Genomic DNA, 20,282 nt, shown 5'->3' on the forward strand with positions numbered 1-20,282 from the left:
ATCATGTTATATTCACTTTTTAGATACTTTTTTTTTTAGCAACATAAAATTTCATTAGGAAATTAAACAGAGTTTGAGCAACATAAAATTTCACTTTTTATATACCTAAAAGGGTGGTTGGTCCATATGTAAAATTGAATTATTAGGACAATTATCTATCAATTATCATATGATTTATTACTCTGTGGTGTTTAATAGTATGGGGATTGATTTTGGGTTCTCCTAATTATATGATCTATGCAATAGTTCTTTAGATATTTACGGGTTACTAACATAAATAATTGAACCGGATCCGAAACTTTTATTGTGGTTCCGAAATGACCAAACCGAAATTAAACCGGAAGCCAAACCGGATTCCGTAAACTAAAGGAACACAGGGGAGAAGCAGTGAGTGCTTCCGTCTTTATTCGACTATTCAAAGAACCAAAGTCTCCTTCGAAAAACAACAAACAACGATGGCGATGGCGAGCTTGGCTAGAAGAAAGGCTTACCTTCTCACCAGAAACATCTCCACTGCCCCTCTCAGATCCTCCTTCTCCCTCTCCCGCGGCTTCGCTTCGTCCGGATCCGACGAAAACGATGTCGTCATCATCGGCGGCGGTCCTGGAGGCTACGTGGCGGCGATTAAGGCCGCACAGCTCGGTCTCAAAACGACCTGCATCGAAAAACGCGGCGCTCTCGGTGGTACTTGTCTCAACGTCGGATGTATTCCTTCAAAGGTGATTCATTTCAATCGTATTATTCAACTTTTTTTCATTCAGATTCGATCCGTGAAGGAGATTAAATTGATTTTTTTTGGAGGTTTAAGAGTCTGCTCCTGTGATAAAACGTATTCACGAAATCAGATCTCTTTGTTCCTTGTTAATATCACTCTGTTTTTTTTTTTCTGTTCTTGTATGATTGTGTTAGGCTTAGGCTCTTCCACACTCTGTATTAGCTTTGATGGACATATCGTACGTTGTCTATTAGCTTCTGTTGAATGAAAAATCTCATAAAGCTTCTATTTTTCTTGGATATTTAGGTCCTTCAGTTTTTTGTTTACCGTGGTGTTAATAGGACTCTGTTTTTTTTTTTGCGTTAGGCTCTTCCACACTCTGTTTTAGCTTTGATGAACCTATCTTACGTTGTCTATTAGCTTCTGTTGAATGCAAATTCTCTTAAAGTTTCCATTTTTCTTGTATATTTAGGCTCTTCTTCACTCTTTTCACATGTACCATGAAGCAAATCACTTTTTTGTTTTGCTAACCATGGTGTTTTTCCTTTGCTGTATGAATGTGTTAGGCTCTCTACACTCTGTTTTGCTTTGATGGACCTATACTACGTTGCCTATTAGCTTTTATTGAATGAAAGCTTCCTTTTTTTCTTGAATATTTAGCCTCTTCTTCACTCTTACATGTATCATGAATCATAAAAGGTTTTGGTAACCATAGTGTTCATAGCAGTCTGTTTTTTTTTACATATGATTGTGTTAGGCTCCTCCACACTCTGTTTTATAGCTTCTGTTGAATTAAATTCTCATAAAGGTTCCTCTTTTCTTGTATATTTTAGGCTCTTCTTCACTCTTCTCACATGTACCATGAAGCAAAGCACGTTTTTGCCAACCATGGTGTCAAGGTCTCTTCCGTTGAGGTTGATCTCCCTGCCATGTTAGCTCAGAAAGACACAGCCGTCAAGAATCTCACCCGCGGTATCGAAGGCCTCTTCAAGAAGAACAAGGTGAACTACGTTAAGGGCTACGGCAAGTTCCTCTCCCCTTCTGAAGTCTCTGTGGAGACAACCGATGGAGAAACCACCGTTGTGAAAGGGAAGCATATCATTGTTGCAACTGGCTCGGATGTCAAGTCTTTGCCCGGCATCACTATCGATGAAAAGAAGATTGTCTCGTCGACAGGAGCACTGTCTCTGTCTGAGATACCGAAGAAGCTGATCGTCATTGGCGCTGGCTACATTGGTCTTGAGATGGGTTCTGTGTGGGGACGGCTTGGATCAGAGGTCACAGTTGTTGAGTTTGCAGCTGATATTGTGCCCTCTATGGATGGCGAAATCCGCAAGCAGTTTCAACGTTCGTTGGAGAAGCAGAAGATGAAGTTCATGCTCAAGACTAAAGTAGTTGGCGTTGATTCTTCAGGAGATGGCGTCAAGCTCATAGTGGAGCCTGCAGAAGGTGGAGACCAGACTACTCTCGAAGCTGATGTTGTCCTCGTCTCAGCAGGAAGATCTCCCTTCACATCTGGACTTGATCTCGACAAAATCGGAGTTGAAACTGACAAAGTAGGGAGGATCCTCGTGAACGAGAGGTTCTCAACCAACGTTTCAGGCGTTTATGCTATTGGAGATGTGATTCCAGGACCAATGCTGGCTCACAAAGCCGAAGAAGACGGTGTGGCTTGCGTTGAGTTTATAGCAGGCAAACACGGACACGTGGATTACGACAAGGTCCCTGGCGTTGTCTACACATACCCTGAAGTTGCATCTGTGGGTAAAACCGAGGAGCAGCTGAAGAAAGACGGTGTGAGCTACCGAGTTGGGAAGTTCCCGTTCATGGCTAATAGCAGAGCCAAAGCTATTGATACAGCAGAGGGATTGGTCAAGATTTTGGCTGATAAAGAGACGGACAAGATCTTGGGAGTTCACATTATGTCGCCAAACGCGGGAGAGTTGATCCACGAGGCGGTTCTGGCGATTAACTACGATGCGGCTAGTGAAGACATTGCTAGAGTCTGTCACGCTCATCCCACCATGAGTGAGGCTATCAAGGAAGCTGCTATGGCTACCTACGACAAGCCCATTCACATGTAGAAGAAGCTCCACAGGTAAAATCACGGTTTAGTTTTTGGTTCTGTTTAGGCCAAATCGAGATCTTGAACCCGTGTGGTTTTGGGTATATTTGGTTTGGTTTTTATATTTTCGGTTAAACCTTGATTTTTTTTTTTACTTTCTCGTTGATATGGGATGAGCTCAAAGAATATAACTTTACCACTCCTTTGTAATAATTTGAAATGTTCAAGTAAACCAATTATGGTTCATCGGGTTTGATCGTTGGTTTGCTTGACCCATTTTTTAATTGAGTAAACCAAATTCAATGTGATTTCATTGTGGTTTTTCTAATATAGGTACTACTTCCAGATTTGATCATTTGGTTCGATTATGCGCTTAAGATATTTTTTTGCTAATTATGTTGAACACAAGTTTGGTTCAAATATTACTCTTGGTGTATAAATATTACTCTTGGTGTATAAATATACAAAGACACCCTGGAGATTCCGACAATTATGGAGTTGTTCCAAAAAAATAAAAATTGGAGCAACTATGGAGTAATTGGAGGTTCAGATTATATTAATAATTAATCCCGTAAATTGTGCTGTATATTCTTAAGAAATTCTACTTATGATGATCTTATCTTTGTAGTATAAAAAAATCGATTAATGGAAAATACAGAATGCTTGTCCAGCTTTCTCTGCTTAATTATTAGATACTTTCCTTCTTGGTCTTATTCTTTAAATTGATTAAACAATTCAATAAAAGAAACAAATCAGGTCAAAGATTATATTAAACCTCACCAAGATTCTTAATATGACTTAAAACTTTTACCACACCCCTCAAAGCTGATAAGTATATATATATATTATTTTTTTTTGACAACGATAAGTATATATTACAAAGCAATAAAGTACACTCCCCCATACACATTTAAGAACACGCATAACCATTCTTCTACATAAGAAACATGGTTTTTTCTTGCATGACAAGAAAAATGTTCTCGGTTCTTCCTCTTCTCGTCCTCGTTCTCATATCAATCACCCCTTTGTGCTCATCTTATACTCCAAGTGACAAAGTCACAAAAGAATTAGTCGTCCAACTCTGCTCAAAACCGACACTTTACAAAAACTTCTGCACCGCTTGGCTGATCTCCGACCCAAAAACATTAACCCTCGACTTACACGGTCTTCTCGGTATGGTCATCGAAAAGATCCAAGGGTTTGGGTTCAGGACCATAAAGTTGACGAAAGGCTTAGTGAACACCACAACTGATCCAAATCTCAAGATGCTATATGGGTCTTGCTTGACAGATTATGAACAATCCACTAAAGGGATCGAGGTAGCAAAAGGATATGCCAGCTCCAAGGTATACTTCTTAGCATATATGGCGGCTTATAAAGCGATGATGGCTATATCTGATTGTGAAACCTTGATTGAAGCACAGCCAATACCTGCTTATTTTTCGCGTCGCGTAGTGATGTTTGAAAGAATGTGTAGCACTGGTATGGTTTTCTCCAAAGTTTTGAAATAAGGCAAATAGTATTAAATGCTATTGTAACAAAATAAATGCATAAATTCAGTGTAACTTACTATAGGTATGAATGGTAACCAAGGAACGATGAGGAACAAATGTATTCCCTAATATTCCTTAAAAAAATCACCATTCATAAGGAATATTTTTTTCTTCTCATTCCCTACCATTCCTTTTTTGTAGAGAAATAAAGAACAAATTAATTCCTTGTTAAATATGGGATGGAACAACTATTCCCTACTATTCCTGCAATTCTATTCCTCTACATTCATTTCCTATTTGTTCCTCTTGCAATTTTGCCAAGCAAGAATGAAAATCCTGCCTCTCCTAAAAGATGCATACTTTTATGTGGGGCGAATTATTCTTATATGATTTTCTTATACATATTTTCTTGATAATAAATTGTTGTACAAATCTATTTTTTTTTTGTCTGGCCAGTGTTTCTATTTTATATATATATTTCTTATTCAAAACTTAGCACGCTTTGGGTTTCAAATATAGATCAGAGCTGGTCTCCGAAATCATTGTATGTTGATTAAAAAGGCTACCGGATATTACGTAAAAAAAATAAGGAATGAGCAAACAGGATTTTTTTTAAAATAATATACAAATAAATTTTACTCCATTGTCTTATAAAATAAATGTTTATTGTGAAAGTCTTTTGATGCCGTTCAAAAGAAAAAGAAAAAAAGAGTGGACGTTTTTTGGTTCAATGGTTTATCAAAAGTTCATTAATGTTCTTACGCAAAACATTTAGGATTCAAATTTCAAACTAGGTGACTGTGCTGGCACAAAAAAATATTTACAATATAAAAAAAAGTTAGTAGTGTTTAATTTCAAATTTTGCATATTTTATATAATTACTATGTTAAATGTTGTTATTGCTTTTCATTATTAACAAAAAAAAATTACTGTTTTTTTCAAGCACAAGATCTACAATTTTTTTGAACCGAGTCTGATTAAGATAGAAAGCAGTCTTTTTATAACGCTTAGGTGATCAGTATTTTTACTGATATAATAGTATTAAGTATACTGATTATCAATATAAATATTTTTATTTTTATGTTCAAAATGGAACCAAGCATATATAAAATAAGATTCTAATTCATACATTAATTTCAAAACAAAGAAAACCAACATAACCAAACTTAACCAGGTTGAATAATTGAATACACAAATTTATATAAAAATTAAAATAGTTATTTTAAAATTAAATTAACGTTGCAGATTTTGGAGAAACTCAAGTTGAGGAGAGTCAAGAGTGTATTAAAATTATAAAATAAATGTTTTGTAGACAAGGTTAACAAAGAAAAGTACGAAAGTGTTGCAAGGATCTTTGCTCCAAGAGCATCTCCAAAATCTCTATTATAACTTTAAATATAAAATTTTTTGCATTACAAAAATAACTTTAAAACCATAAATTTTATGGTTTTGTACAGTGAAACTTCGAATATAAGGTTTCACTGTACACAACTTTATATTTAAAGTTTTTTACTTTCTAATCTTTTAACTTTTGTAACTTTTAAATACTGTTAATAACTTTCTTGTTTGATCATTTAAGTCATTTTTAATACAAAATATTTTATTAACACTACGACAAATATTATATAAAAATAGTATTACATCAAATAAATACAAAATACAAAATACAAAAAAAACTGAACACAAGATACAAAACAAAAAAGTTCATTTATCATTTCAAAATGTCTTAATTGATCATATATGTGATCATTATGGAAGTCATAATACTGAATAATTATGTAACTTATTTAAATTTAATTTAATTTGTATGTTTTTACATGGAACATTTTAATATAATATTTTATTTATTAGTTTTGTTTATAATACTTTTGTTCTATACTTTATAGTTATTATAAAAGATTTATGCTTTTAGTTAAGTTTTGTTAAATATAAGGACTGTTATGTAAAATATAAAAGTTTTAAGGTTTGATATAAGATTTTGTTTTTGGAGATAAACACACTCAAACCTTACATTTGAAGTTTTGTCAAACTTTAAAATAAATGGGCTTTTAGAGATGCTCCGATGGAGATTTTTGTTTTTAGAACAAGTTTCAGACTTTAATTGGACATCATCTATTCGCTGCCAAAAAGGTGTGGCTCGGGAGGTTAATTAATGTACTTAGTTTCCTATTTTCTTTAAATTTCTAAAAGAATCTAAATTTGAGAAAATTTATTTATTTTATTCTTTTATGTCAATAGTTTTATTAAACCTACATGGGTATCGGAGTAGCAGTACAGACTAACATAGCCGTATTTAGAGGCTTTTGAAAAAGACATTTCCCTAAGGTTCCCAAATTTTGTAGAAATATTTCCCTAAGGTTCCCAAATTTTATAGAAATTTTTAGGGCCTCAAATTACAAAAAAATACTTTTACATGGTAGTTAAAATATTCTCTAAGTTAGATTTTTATTTTTATTTGAATTTAAATTGGACTTCTGTTTAAAGTAACTAGGTTTGTGATCATTTTTGCTATATTTTAAATAAAACTATAAAGATTCTACTTCTAAAAAACGGTAAATATTTGATCACATTGGTCTTTTTTTTATATGCTATGAGTTAGATTTATTTTATATATTTATGAGAATTTGATAAAGAAAATATAATATTTTCAATATATAGTTTATTATAGTTAATTTAAATGCTAAGATTTACATTTTTTTACAGATATCAACATTTCAATCAAAAATTTATATCTTTGTATTTATATTACAAATTCATACTTTTTGTTAATGATTTAAAAATTTTATTTTATAAAATTTTGGTGAAGAAAATTTAGAAAACATTTATGTAATAATTTAAAACTTTTGAGTGTTATATATATATATTATTATTAAAAATATATCGTGTAAAATATATTTTTGAACTTGTTTCGGGCACTGCAGACTAAGATCCACATAAAACATAATACTATTTTAATATACCAACAAACGGAACAAGTGTTAAGACCCCATGGGTTAAGACTAGACTAGTTAAAACAAATGTAACGATACCTAATATCCAACAACACGTGTAGAGCCTAGAGTCTTCATGTCGGCGCCACTTATTTTCCCAGAACCGATCCATTTCGCTACCACACTTAAACTGGCTTCAATCTCCCTTTCCACTGCTGCACAGCGTCGAAATACTGCTACAAACTTTCCGTGATGGTCACAAGATGATATTTTGAACTCATTCTTTTCACCAGTTGATTAACTAAGGGGTGGTAATTTAAAGGAAATCTCTTGGAGCTTAGTGTGTACCCACATCTTAGGTTCGTTACTACTTGGGAACTAAATTATCGCCACTTGGTCAGTGTAGGCTTGGGCTTCGGTCCAAGTGGTTTACATGGTAGATCGCAACAGATGATCAGTTCACCTTTTGGCATTAGTCGGAAGATATTCCAAACTTGGATCATACAGTGTGGTAGTTAGTCCACTCTGTAGCACTAAGGGCGTTCCTTCCGAGGCTAATCGGATCAGCCGATAGGTTTTATAAAAAAAAAGGCTTTTTTGACCCCAATATTCTGTGTTGTGCTGTTTTATATCCAAACAAATCATAAGTGCAAAATCATACATGAACTAAAAATTATCTAAATTTTCGACCCAAACTTCAATATGTAGCATGAAAACCTACTTTGACTAACACCGCGTTAGTCAACCGTTATGTCAGATAAAACAACGTTGCTTTGTAATGTAGGAAAATTTTAAAAAGTTACATTAGATCGGCATCGAACCATGGTCGCGCGGATATAACATAGTCTCACTTACCACTATGCTATGACACTTCTATTGTTTTTTTACTAGATTTAAACCATCTATATTTTGGATTTATATATTCTAAGGAAAAAGTTAGTTTTGTTTAAAATTTTTATTTAGTACAAATTATAATTGGATCAACAATTTATATATTTCAAGTTTTTTACACTCTTACAAATGTAATAAATCTAAAATTATATTTCACAAATTATCTAATCTAATTTTAAAATAACATTTCTCAAATAGTTATCTAATTTTAAATATTTCAATTTTAAAAATATACATATAATAGTGATTATATTTTGTCATAGAAAATCAAAACTAAATTTTAAAATAAGCAGTGTATACAAATTTAAAAGTTAAGTTATGAATTTTTAGAAAACAATATAATTATTATTATATATACATTTCTTAGATTTAAATATTTAAATTAAATAATTATTTAAGAAATTTCATTTTAAAATTAGATTGAATAATTTATGAATTGTTATTTTTAGTTTTATTTCATTTGTAAAAGTGTAAAAAATCTTAGACTACATAAATTATTAATGCAATTATCATTTGTAATGAATAAATTTTGTAAATAAAAATAGTTTTTCTCTTAAAATATACAAATCAAAATATAGATGTTTTAAATCTAATAAGGAAAAATAAAATTGTCCTGGAACAATGGTAAGTGATACTGTATTATGTCTGTAGGACCATGGTTTGATTTCTATCAAACATAACTTTTTAAGAAAATTATTACAAAATGATGTCGTTTTATCTAATAACAGTTGACTAATGCGATGTTAGTGAATCCAAGTTTTTATGCTACGAATTGAAGTTTGGATCGAAAATTTAAACAAATTCTTAGTTTAGATATGATTTTGCACTGGTGATTTGTTTGGATATAAAAAGGCACGACATAAAATGTTGGGGTCGAAAAATGCATCAAAATATACTTTGAAACGCATTAAACAGAAATTATCTTGCATCAAGTCAACCTGATTGACCCAAAAACCTTGATTTTCCAATCACTCAAAGAAACTTCATTCCATATAACGGATTATGAAGAAATCGATTACTCTCTGTTGACAGAAATCTCAAGCAAACTGATAATAAAAGAAGAAAACCCGGAAAATTTCTGGAATTTAAAGGTATTGCTTCACAGAAATATTAAGAACACACGACAACAACAACAACAACAACAAAAAACTAAAAAAAAAAATTCACAACCGGAAATTTACAATCGGACAAACGCCGAAGAAAAAATCTGATCAAAGATCAGAAAAAAAAAACAAAAGGAAAAGAATGGCGCAGACATAAAAAGTGGCTGGCCACAGCGGCTGACCTATGTGTACAGTAGGGATGTCACTTGCACCAGGTTAAATTATAGAAGTTAGATTTTAACCTTAACAAAATAGATACTTTGGTTAAAGTATTGTTGGCTGACACTCCTTAACTTGAGTACAAACCCATATAAATCATATTTTTTTAAGTGATTTTTAACTCTAATAATAGTATGACACATGTTAAAATGCATGCTGGGTCCGCCACTGGCTGGCCACCAAATGCTTAAAGTTTGTCGAACAGTCTAGAGAGAAGAGAGAGATGAGAGAAAAAGATCCATAGACCTTCTTTCTTTTTTTTCCTTTTTTTTTATTTTATTCTTTTATTTATTTCAATTTGAGGTTGTTCAAAAAAAATTATTTCAATTTGATAAACTTTATTTATTTTATTTTTTAGCATCTATTGGTGAAAATGCATGAAAGCTATTGATGTTTATTTCAAACAAACATCAAACAATTTTATCTTCGACGCTTACTTATTGTTTCACAATAACATTCATCCTGACTACACTGCTTGTAATAATAATTCCGCACCTCACAAATCCTTTTGCACTGTACGAAGCCTCCAGAATAACATGACACTGTGAGTCTGAAGCATATTATTGTACCCATACTTAATCCATAACCTATTTATATGAAAAAAAATCATTGGAACTGATATGAATATTAATCAAACATGATACAGTCGTACCTACAAAATTATAAATCATTACTTGGAGAATTAGCAGGAATGGTAACTGCCGTTGGAGGATGACAATCAAGTGAATCAACAAAAGATATAATGAAAAAAGTAGTGAAAACAAACATGACTAAAGTTTTCATGGTAATAACCATTTTAGAGATGATTTTTAAAACTTTTTTTGAGAAATTTGCTTTAAGTTTTTTTTTTGTTGGTGAATTCTTCTTTACTTTCTGTTTATATATACAATAATAACACGTATACGTTAAAATAGAAAAAATTATTGTTCAAAGATTGTAGAGAATCTAACATTATTTCCTTTTGAATTGTTGACAAAAGAAAAGTTTCTGTTTAAATTCTCCTAGATTCTAGTCAATATATAATCCAGTAATTAACTATGGAGCGGCAAAAAGAGTATTAAATTTCTACAAATACTAAAAATCAAATACATTTAGTTGGGAAGTATGCCATGTAGCTTAAAAATCAACCAATCAGAAAACATCTTTTATTTTGTGGGCTGCGTATTTGTCAATTGAACTACATGTGTAAGTCCAATATCCAACAACCATATGTTTAAGCCCAATATCCAACACCTTTTTTACTATCAAAGCACACAAGCTATGTAATTAACAAAAACAATTTACAAAATTGTTTAAGGGTTAAAAATATTAATTCGTTCGAGAATATAAATTTTATTTTTCCATAAGATATTTCTTAAATAATTTTCATATAAATTCACGCTGTGCAAGGCGCTTGTCTTATCTTATTCTTTATGATTTGAGTAGATGAATACTTTGAGGGTGAATCATCTTATGCCTCATAGTGTAATAGATTTTTGGATCACTAATTTAACTTTTATTTAATTTATTATTAGGTTTTATTCAGTATTTAATATTAATGTTTTGAATTTTAATATTTAATTTTTGAAATATATTTTTTAAATTATTTTTATATTTGATCGCGAGTTGGCTCATTTAACTCATGATCTAGATGATCTGAGTTCGAGTTTACATATGAAAGCTCATATGATAAATGAGCTTAGCTAAGTTAGCTCATGAAATATTCGAGTTTACTATGAACTGAGCTGAATTGAGGTAGTTAGCTCATTTTGACACCCCTTCGTGGTTAGTGGATTAACTTTAACCTTTTATATATTAGTTAATGTATCATTAAATTTTCGATGTGAGATACTTCATCTTTAATATTTAACAGTTTCAAAATGAAGTCAACAAGTCACTTAAAGATAGAGAAAAAAATCAGGTGCAATATATTCATTAAACCACAACAGGATCATACACAATAGGAATTAAAATTTTGCTACCACCTCCAAACATTATTTATCTCTATAATATTATTTGAAAAGTCAGTTTCATATGCGTCGTTCTCACGTTAACTTTCACGATGGTTAATTACACTTATACCCTTAAAGAATTAAAATATTACATTTAAAATACTATTATTTATTTAGTTTCCTTTTAAAAAAATTCAAACACATATACATATAATAAAAAAGGAAAGTTTTTTATAAAGTAAAAAAAACGAATTGAAAAAATAAAATATATGTATATATAATATGATTTCATAAAAAAGGAAAAGTTCACAAAGTAGTAATATTACATTCAATTCAGTTTTTAAATTTTAAAAAATAATTTCCTTTTTATTATATGCATATGTGTGTGAATTTTTTTTGAAAAAGGAAACTAAATAAATAATAGTATTTTAAATGTAATATTTTAATTCATTAAGGGTATCAGTGTAATCAACCATCGTGAAAGTTAACGTGAGAACGACGCATATGAAACTGACTTCTCAAATAATACTATAGAGATTGTTAATTTTTTATTTAGTTTCCTTTTTAAAAAATTTCAAACACATATAATAAAAAAGGAACATTTTTATAAAGTAAAAAAAACAAATTGAAAAAAGAAAATATTTGTATATAGAATATGATTTCATAAAAAGGGAAGTTCACAAAATAGTAACATTACATTTAAAAATATTTTTAATAACTTAAAATATACTTTAAAGTAATAAAATACTTCCTTTATATCTATATTTTCTTAAATGAAAAATAGAAATTTGTATATAATGTGATTTCATTAAAAACATTTTACAAAGATAATTTTATATTAGAAAAAAGAAATATTATTTCTTTTAAAACATAATTTTAAACAATACAAGAAAATTCAATGTAATATAAATATTTTTATATATCTATCTATTTTCTTAAATGATTACACTGAGGTGTTCTTTTGTGTTTAATTGACTAAAAATAGTTTATAATTAGTATTATTGAATTTTTTTTTCATATATTTAGTTGTCACTGTCTGGTGTTATAACTTAAAACCAATAAATACATAACTTCTTAGTTAAACTAATGTCTTGGAACTTCGCCAAGAATCCAAATACTTTCATCTCTCGTTACCTCATTTAAAATTTTGACTGTCCATAGAGTTAAACAGACCTCTACTAGACGGATGATGAAACTCACATGCGGGGCCGAGGAGCAGCTGAAGAAAGACGGTGTGAGCTACCGAGTTGGGAAGTTCCCGTTCATGGCTAATAGCAGAGCCAAGGCTATCGATACAGCAGAGGGATTGGTCAAGATTTGGCTGATAAAGAGACGGACAAGATCTTGGGAGTTCACATTATGCTAAGGCAGGAGAGTTGATCCATGAGGCCGTTCTGGCGACTAACTATGATGCGTCTAGTGAAGACATTGCTAGAGTCTGTCACGCTAATCCAATGAGTGAGGCTATCAAGGAAGCTGCTATGGCTACCTACGACAAGCCCATTCACATGTAGAAGGTAAAATCACGGTTTAGTTTTGGTTCTGTTTAGGCCAAATCGAGATCTTAAACCGGAGTTGTTTTGGTTATATTTGGTTTGGTTTTATATTTTGGTTTAAACCTTGATTTTTTTTTTTACTTTCTCGTTGATATGGGATGAGCTCAAAGAATATACTTTACCACTCCATTGTAACAATTTGAAATGCTCAAGTAACCAATTATGGTTCATCGGGTTTGATCGTTGGTTTGCTTGACCCATTTTTAATTGAGTAAACCAAATTCAGTGTGGTTTCATTGTTGGTTTTTCCAATATCGGTTCTACTTCCAGATTTAATCATTTGGTTCGGTTATATTTTTTTGCTCCGTTGAACACAAGTTGGGTTCAAATATTACTCTTGGTGTATAAATATACAAAGACACCCTGGAGATTCCGACAATTATGGAGCAACTATGGAGTTGTTCCAAAAAATAAAAATTGGAGTAACTATGGAGTAATTGGAGGTTCAGATTATATTAATAATTAATCCATTTAATTGTGTTCTATCTATACTAATAAAAAGGACCTTTTGAAGTTCCATAGAGTGTCCACATCAGCAAAAAAAACTTCTCCCGAAAAATGATACGTGGCATTAACAAAAAATAAAAAATAAATATACATACAAAGAAAAATAAATATTAAGTAAATATAAAACATAAGAAATAGAAATATTACATTAAACAATAATAGGTAAATATACAATATAAGGAAAAATAAATGAAAAGTAAATATACATTATAAGAAATAGAAAATATTATATTAAACATCTATCATAGATTCATAATTTATCATCTGATATAAAAGCAAAAAAATTAGAATAAGTAAATATATAATTAAAAAATAAAAAAACTATATTAAACATCTATCATACTACTCAAAGGGAGCTTTTAAGGCTCCATAGGGCGTCCACATCAGCGAAAAACAATTCTTCTAAAAAATGACACGTGACATTAACAAAAAATAAAAAATAAATATACATATAAAGAAAAATAAATAATAAGTAAATATATAACACAAGAAATATAAATATTACATTAAACAATAATAGGTAAATATACAATATAAGGAAAAATAAATGAAAAGTAAATATACATTATAAGAAATAGAAATATTACATTAAACATCTATCATAATTTATCATCTAATATAAAAGCAAGAAAATTAGAATAAGTAAATATATAATTAAAATAAAAAAAATATATTAAACATCTATCTGAAAAATGTATCTATACTAATAAAACAGAGCTTTTAAGGATCCATAGAGCGTCCACATCAGCGGAAAAAAAAAACATTTTCTAAAAGATGACACGTGCCATTAATAAAAAAAATAAAAAATAAATATACATATAAAGAAAAATAAATAATAAGTAAATATATAATATAAGAAATATAATTATTACATTAAACAATAATAAGTAAATATACAATATAAGAAAAAATAAATAAATAAATAAATATACAATATAAGAAATATAAATATTACATTAAACATCTATCATAATTTATCATTTGATACAATTGAGAAATGAAAAAAAACTAAATTAAAAATCTATCTGAAAAAATGTATAATAAAATAAATAATAACTAAATACACAACATAAAAATAGAAATATTATATTGTATAATTATCGTAATATTAGAATAAATAAATATAAAATATAAGAAAAAATAAATATTAAGTAAATATAGTATATAAGAAATAAAAATATTACATTAAATATATATCGTAATATTATCATTGATATAAAAACAAGAAATTTAGAATAAATAAATATACAAGATAAGAAAGATAAACAGTAAGTAAATATATAATATAAAAATGGAAAAACTAAACTAAGCATATATCTGAAAAATGTATAGTGAAATAAATAATAAGTAAATATACGATATAAAAATATTAGATTAAACATCTATTATAATATTAGAATAACAAAATACAAAATATACGAATCTATACTAGTAAAAGAGACCTTTTGAGGCTCCATAGAGCGTCTCCATCAGCAAAAAAAACTTTTCCCGAAAGATGACATGTGGCATAAAATATAGTTTTACATTTTAATATTACTAACTTTCGAAAATTATAAATAATATGTAAACATACAATATAGAAAAATAGAAAAACTACATTAAACATATGTAAGAATACCATTTTTCACTTGAAAAAAGACGGCTTATCTACTTAATATAATATTACCGTTTTATCTATACTAATAAAAGGGATCTTTTGAGGCTCCATAGAGCGTTCACATCAGCAAAAAAAACTTCTCCCGAAAGATGACACGTGGCATAAAATATAGTTTTACATTTTAATATTACTAATTTTCAAAAATTATAAATAATATGTAAACATACAGGATAAAAAATGGAAAAACTACATTAAACATATGTAAGATTACCATTTTTCACTTGAAAAAAGACGGCTTATCTCCATAACGTAACATTACCGTTTTATAAAAAAATACAAAAAACATTATATATAATTTCGAAAATAATAAATATATTTAAACATACAACATAGAAAATGGAAATACTACATTAAACATATGTAAGATTACCATTTTACATTTTTATGTTTAAAAAATAATATATAAACATACAACATAAAAAATAGAAAAACTACATTAAACATATGTAAGATTACCATTTTTCACTTAAAAAAACGGCTTATCTCCATAATGTAACATGCTATTTTGTAAAAAAAAAATTATATAAAACTTCAAAAATAAGAAATAATATGTAAACATACAACATAAAAAATAGAAATACTACATTAAACATATGTAAGATTACCATTTTACATTTAAAAATAACAAAAATATGTAAACATACAACATAAAAAAAAAAGAAAAACTACATTAAACATATGTTTTTTTGATCAAACGGCTTATCTCCATAATGTAACATTACCATTTTATAAAAAAAGAAAAAAAACCATAAATATAACTATTTGACTATTTGTTCAAGTTCTTCTATTAAACATTGTCGTTTTACATTAAAAATGGAAAAATACATTAAGATTTAAACTTCTATATTAAAATATAAAATATAGATATTAACTAAATATAAAGTATAAGAACGAGAAATACTCAATATATAGAAAAATAAATAATAAGTAAATATTATAAATATACGAATTATATATACAATAATAAGTAAATGCACAATTTTTAAAAAATGGAAAGGGTACATTAATTATTAAACATCTATCTTAAAATGTAAAATATAGATATTAAGTAAATAGAAAGTATATGAAAAAGAAATACACAACTTAAAAACAATGGAAAAAGTATATTAAGATTTAAATTACATCTATCTTAAAATGTAAAATATAGATATTACGCAAATAGAAAGTATAAGAAAAAGAAATACACAATTTAAAAAAATGGAAAAAGTACATTAGTATTTAAACATCTATCTTAAAATGTAAATCTATCTTAAATTATAAAATTATTAGTAAATAGAAAGTATAAGAAATAGAAATACACAATATAAAGAAAAATAAATAATAAGTAAATATATAATATAAGTAAATACCCAATTTAAAAAATGGAAAATTACATTAAGATTTAAAAATATATCTTAAAATTTAAAATTTAGATATTACGTAAATAGAAAGTATAAAAAATGGAAATATACAATTTTTAAAAAATGGAAAACGTACATTAAGATTTAAACATCTATCTTAAAATGTAAAATAGAGATATTAAGTAAATAAAAAGTACAAGAAATAGAAATACATATACATGAAAATAAATAATAAGTAAATAATGTAAATATATAATATATGAATTATATATATAATAATAAGTAAATACACAATTTTATTTTAAAAATGGAAAAAGTTCATTAAGCATTAAGCATATATCTTAAAATATAAAATATATAATATAAGTAAATACACAATTTAAAAAAATGGAAAAAGTACATTAAGATTTAAATATCTATTTTAAAATATAAAATATAGATATTACGTAAATAAAAATATAAGAAATGGAAATAAACATTTTAAAAAATGGAAAAAGTACATTATGATTTAAACATCTATCTTAAAATGTACATCTATCTTAAATGGTAGTAAATTATATAAAAATGGAAATACCACATTAAACAAAAATAAAAATAAAAATGTATAGTTTTACATCAAGAAAGTCCCTATAAAACTCAATATTCCATCAACATCAACCTCACACTATCAAGGAAAACTTCAAAGCACTCGAGCAAAAAAATGGTTCCAACATCAACTCTTACCGTCCCAAAAACCTTTAATGACCTTGAAGGAGGTTTTTTATAACAACGAACTTTTTGTTAGGTGGATTTATTGTTGGAAAACCCGCAACTTTCAAAAGCTAAACTTATTAATGAGAATTGAATTGCTTTTCATAGACTCAAAGGTATTCTTACAAATTTAAATTAATCTAATCTATAATTTTATTGTTAATATTCATACTAACTCTTTCATGATCAAACCATTACAGTTAATAATCATTCAAGCGTTTATCACGAAACACTTCATTCCTCGCCGAATCAGGTATTGGTTCATGTTGGTTTAGTATTGTTTTTAGTTTATTAACCGGTTTAGGATGGTCTTATTGTAAATATAATTTAAGTTGGTTTAGCATATATTATGATTAAAATAACCTAAATTAAATAATAGTAATATTATGCTTAAAATATAATTTTAGAGAGTTTTCAAATATAGTTTACAGAACATTATAGGTGATAAATTTAATTTATTAAATTCGTTTATTACTTAAAACTAAGTTTTTTGGTTATAGAATGAGTCATAGCTTTTGGTTATATATTACTATTTGTTTCAATATAATCCATGTTTTAGAAAAAAATTGTATCTAAAAATTTTATATTTCACATTTTCAATTCATATAATAATTGTAAATTGTATTTTCAAAGATATTAATTGTGTTTGTTGAATTTTGATTGACTAGAAATTAAGGGATATAAATATAACCAATCACAAAAAATAATACATTTATTAGCATGTTTTAGTATGTGTAAAAACACTAAAACATACATTATTCTGGAAAGGAAGAAGAATAACCAAACTAACTTCAATTTGATAAAAAAAAGTTATTTATTTTTCTTTTATTTATTTCAATTTGATTAAATTTATTTATTTTATTCTTATCATCTATTGGTAAAAATGCATAAAAGATATTGATGTTTATTTTATGTTCGAGGCATACTTAATTTTTCACAATAACATTCATCCTGACTACACTGATGTACAACATTACCCCGCTCGTCACAAAGCTTTTGGCACTCTCCCCATCCTCCAGATAAACACGGCTTAGTGAGTCTGAAGCATACTATAGGTCCGTAACCTATTTATATGAACAAAATCATTGAACCAATATGAATATTAATCAAAATTGATAAAATCGTACCTATAAAGTTATAAATGATTACCTGGATAATCAGCAGGAATGGTAGCCGCAGTTGGAGGATATGGACAATCAAGTGAATCAGCATAAGATATAATGAAAAAAGTAGTGAAAACAAACATTATTAAAGTTTTCATGGTAATAACCATTTTAGAGATGATTTTAAAATCTTTTTTTGAGAGATATTCGCTTTAATTTTTCTTGTTTGGTGAATTCTCTTTACTTTATTTGATTATATATATACAGTAATAACATGTATACATTAAAAGAAAAAAATATTATTAAAAGAATTCAGAGAATATAACATTAATTTCTTTTTAATTCTGATAGATTTTTAGTCAATATATAATCCATGAATTGACTATCAAACTGCAAAAAAGGTATTAAATATCCACCAATACTGAAAGTCAAATCTATATTATAATAGGACAGCTAGCTCTTTCCCGTGTCCACACGTGTATCATTGTGGGTCCCACATTTAAACATGAGTATTAAACATTTTTTTGTTTCAACATGATTTTGTCATTTGTGTATTGGGATCACTCAGAAGCGATTAATGCCAAATGGGCTTGGGAATAACGAGTTTTGTGAGCATGAAATAGGCTTCATATCATAAAGTGAAAACAAGAAACGATCAAAAAGTGTTAATAAGTTTTCTAGGTGGGCTTAAACAAGAATGTTAAAAAGTAGGGTCAAAAGAATGATGGGCTTCGTACCTATATTATAATAGGACAGGTAGCTCTTTCCCGTGTCCACACGTGTATCATTGTGGGTCCCACATTTAAACATGAGTATTAAACATTTTTTTGTTTCAACATGATTTTGTCATTTGTGTATTGGGATCACTCAGAAGCGATTAATGCCAAATGGGCTTGGGAATAACGAGTTTTGTGAGACATGAAATAAGCTTCATATCATAAAGTGCAAACAAGAAACGATCAAAAAGTGTTAATAAGTTTTCTAGGTGGGCTTAAACAAGAATGTTAAAAAGTAGGGTCAAAAGAATGATGGGCTTCGTACCAATATTAAAAGAATGCCCCAGGTGACGTATTTGGTCGTACAAAAAATTATGAATTCATGGGAATCATGCTTCTCTTCCTTGATGAAAAGGCAAAGCCATCTCTGATCTATCATGACTTATCTATTACAACTGTCTTTAATCGATAAGATTGTTAGGATTGAATTATGAGATCTGTCTCAATCTGCAGGATTGAATTGTCGCCTCATCCGTTTCCTTCAAAAAAGAGATAGATATATACTGTTTTGGAAAGGAAAGAGATGGGTTCTATAATCAGTGAAAACAGAATGAACGAAGCAGAGATGGAGGTGGTGATGAACAAAACCAAAGAGATCGTCTCCGAGTAACCAGTCGCTGTCTTCAGGTCTTTTTACTCATTGAAAGTTCCTATCTTTTTATTATGTGTATATCTCTGATGTCTTTGGTTGATTAAAAGCTTGAGTCTTTTCCATCTGCAAAACTTACTGTGGTTATAGTCAGAGGGTGAAACAGCTGTTGTCACGCTTTAAAGTGCTTGAGCTCGATGAGATGAGTTAGAAACTAAAATATCTGTCATTAAACCTGGATTATATCGTCCCATGCTAATTTTACAATTTTGGCAGGTGATGGAGGTGAGATACAATCAGCTTATCTGAGTGGACAGGGCAGAGCACTGTTCCAAATGTGTTCATCAAAGGAAAACATATCGGTGGATGTGATAGTAAGAAAAAAAAAACTATACGAACTCTCTGAACATTTTATGGAGATAGACAGGTCGCTGGAAGAGCTAACTGAATCTTTGGGTGTTTGTTTGCTTTTGTATCAAGGAAAGCGAGCATGTGTTAGTATAACTTTTAACACATATTGTATGTTATACTTGACTTATTATTTCTATTAAGTTTTCGGAGAAGACCAGTTTTGTTGAGATTGCAGAGAGCATGACCCTATCCCTATTTGTAGTTACAACATGGTCAACTCTAGGACTAGACAAACAAGAGCAAAGG

The 20,282-nt window shown here is 28.8% G+C and overlaps 1 protein-coding gene and 3 long non-coding RNA genes across 5 annotated transcripts; 2 read left to right on the forward strand and 2 right to left on the reverse strand.

Annotated features, from left to right (window-relative positions):
* Positions 1–386: 386 nt before the first annotated feature.
* On the forward strand, positions 387–12,728 carry LOC125574820 (dihydrolipoyl dehydrogenase 2, mitochondrial). 2 transcript variants are annotated; one of them, XM_048779719.1, is made up of 3 exons: positions 387–719; positions 1,549–2,490; positions 12,561–12,728. In XM_048779719.1, exons 1-3 carry the CDS (start codon positions 456–458, stop codon positions 12,711–12,713), a joined length of 1,359 nt encoding a protein of 452 aa, XP_048635676.1. In that variant the 5' UTR covers positions 387–455; the 3' UTR covers positions 12,714–12,728. The 2 variants fall into 2 exon arrangements, with proteins under 2 accessions (XP_048635676.1, XP_048635675.1); XM_048779718.1 differs by lacking the exon at positions 12,561–12,728 and having other exon boundaries at positions 1,549–3,026.
* Positions 9,735–10,703, reverse strand: LOC125609022. The gene is made up of 2 exons (XR_007339528.1): positions 10,091–10,703; positions 9,735–10,003 (listed from the first exon to the last, which is right to left on the reverse strand). It is a non-coding gene; the product is annotated as an uncharacterized LOC125609022 (long non-coding RNA).
* Positions 12,729–17,985: 5,257 nt separating the features above from the next.
* On the reverse strand, positions 17,986–18,561 carry LOC106345331. The gene is made up of 2 exons (XR_001270283.2): positions 18,307–18,561; positions 17,986–18,221 (listed from the first exon to the last, which is right to left on the reverse strand). It is a non-coding gene; the product is annotated as an uncharacterized LOC106345331 (long non-coding RNA).
* Positions 18,562–19,368: 807 nt separating this feature from the next.
* LOC111216079 lies at positions 19,369–20,185 on the forward strand. Its single transcript, XR_002664808.2, has 2 exons — positions 19,369–19,663; positions 19,902–20,185. It is a non-coding gene; the product is annotated as an uncharacterized LOC111216079 (long non-coding RNA).
* Positions 20,186–20,282: the final 97 nt, after the last annotated feature.

Source organism: Brassica napus, chromosome A5 (genome assembly GCF_020379485.1).
Source record: "Brassica napus cultivar Da-Ae chromosome A5, Da-Ae, whole genome shotgun sequence".
Taxonomy (NCBI): domain Eukaryota; kingdom Viridiplantae; phylum Streptophyta; class Magnoliopsida; order Brassicales; family Brassicaceae; genus Brassica; species Brassica napus.

What these genes read in the sequence shown, in the direction of transcription:
- LOC125574820 (XM_048779718.1), top strand. Translation starts at nt 456, where the DNA reads ATGGCGATGGCGAGCTTGGCTAGAAGAAAGGCTTACCTTCTCACCAGA. An exon ending in TCGGATGTATTCCTTCAAAG is followed by an intron (nt 720 to 1,548) that starts GTGATTCATTTC and finishes TGTATATTTTAG; the next exon opens with GCTCTTCTTCACTCTTCTCA.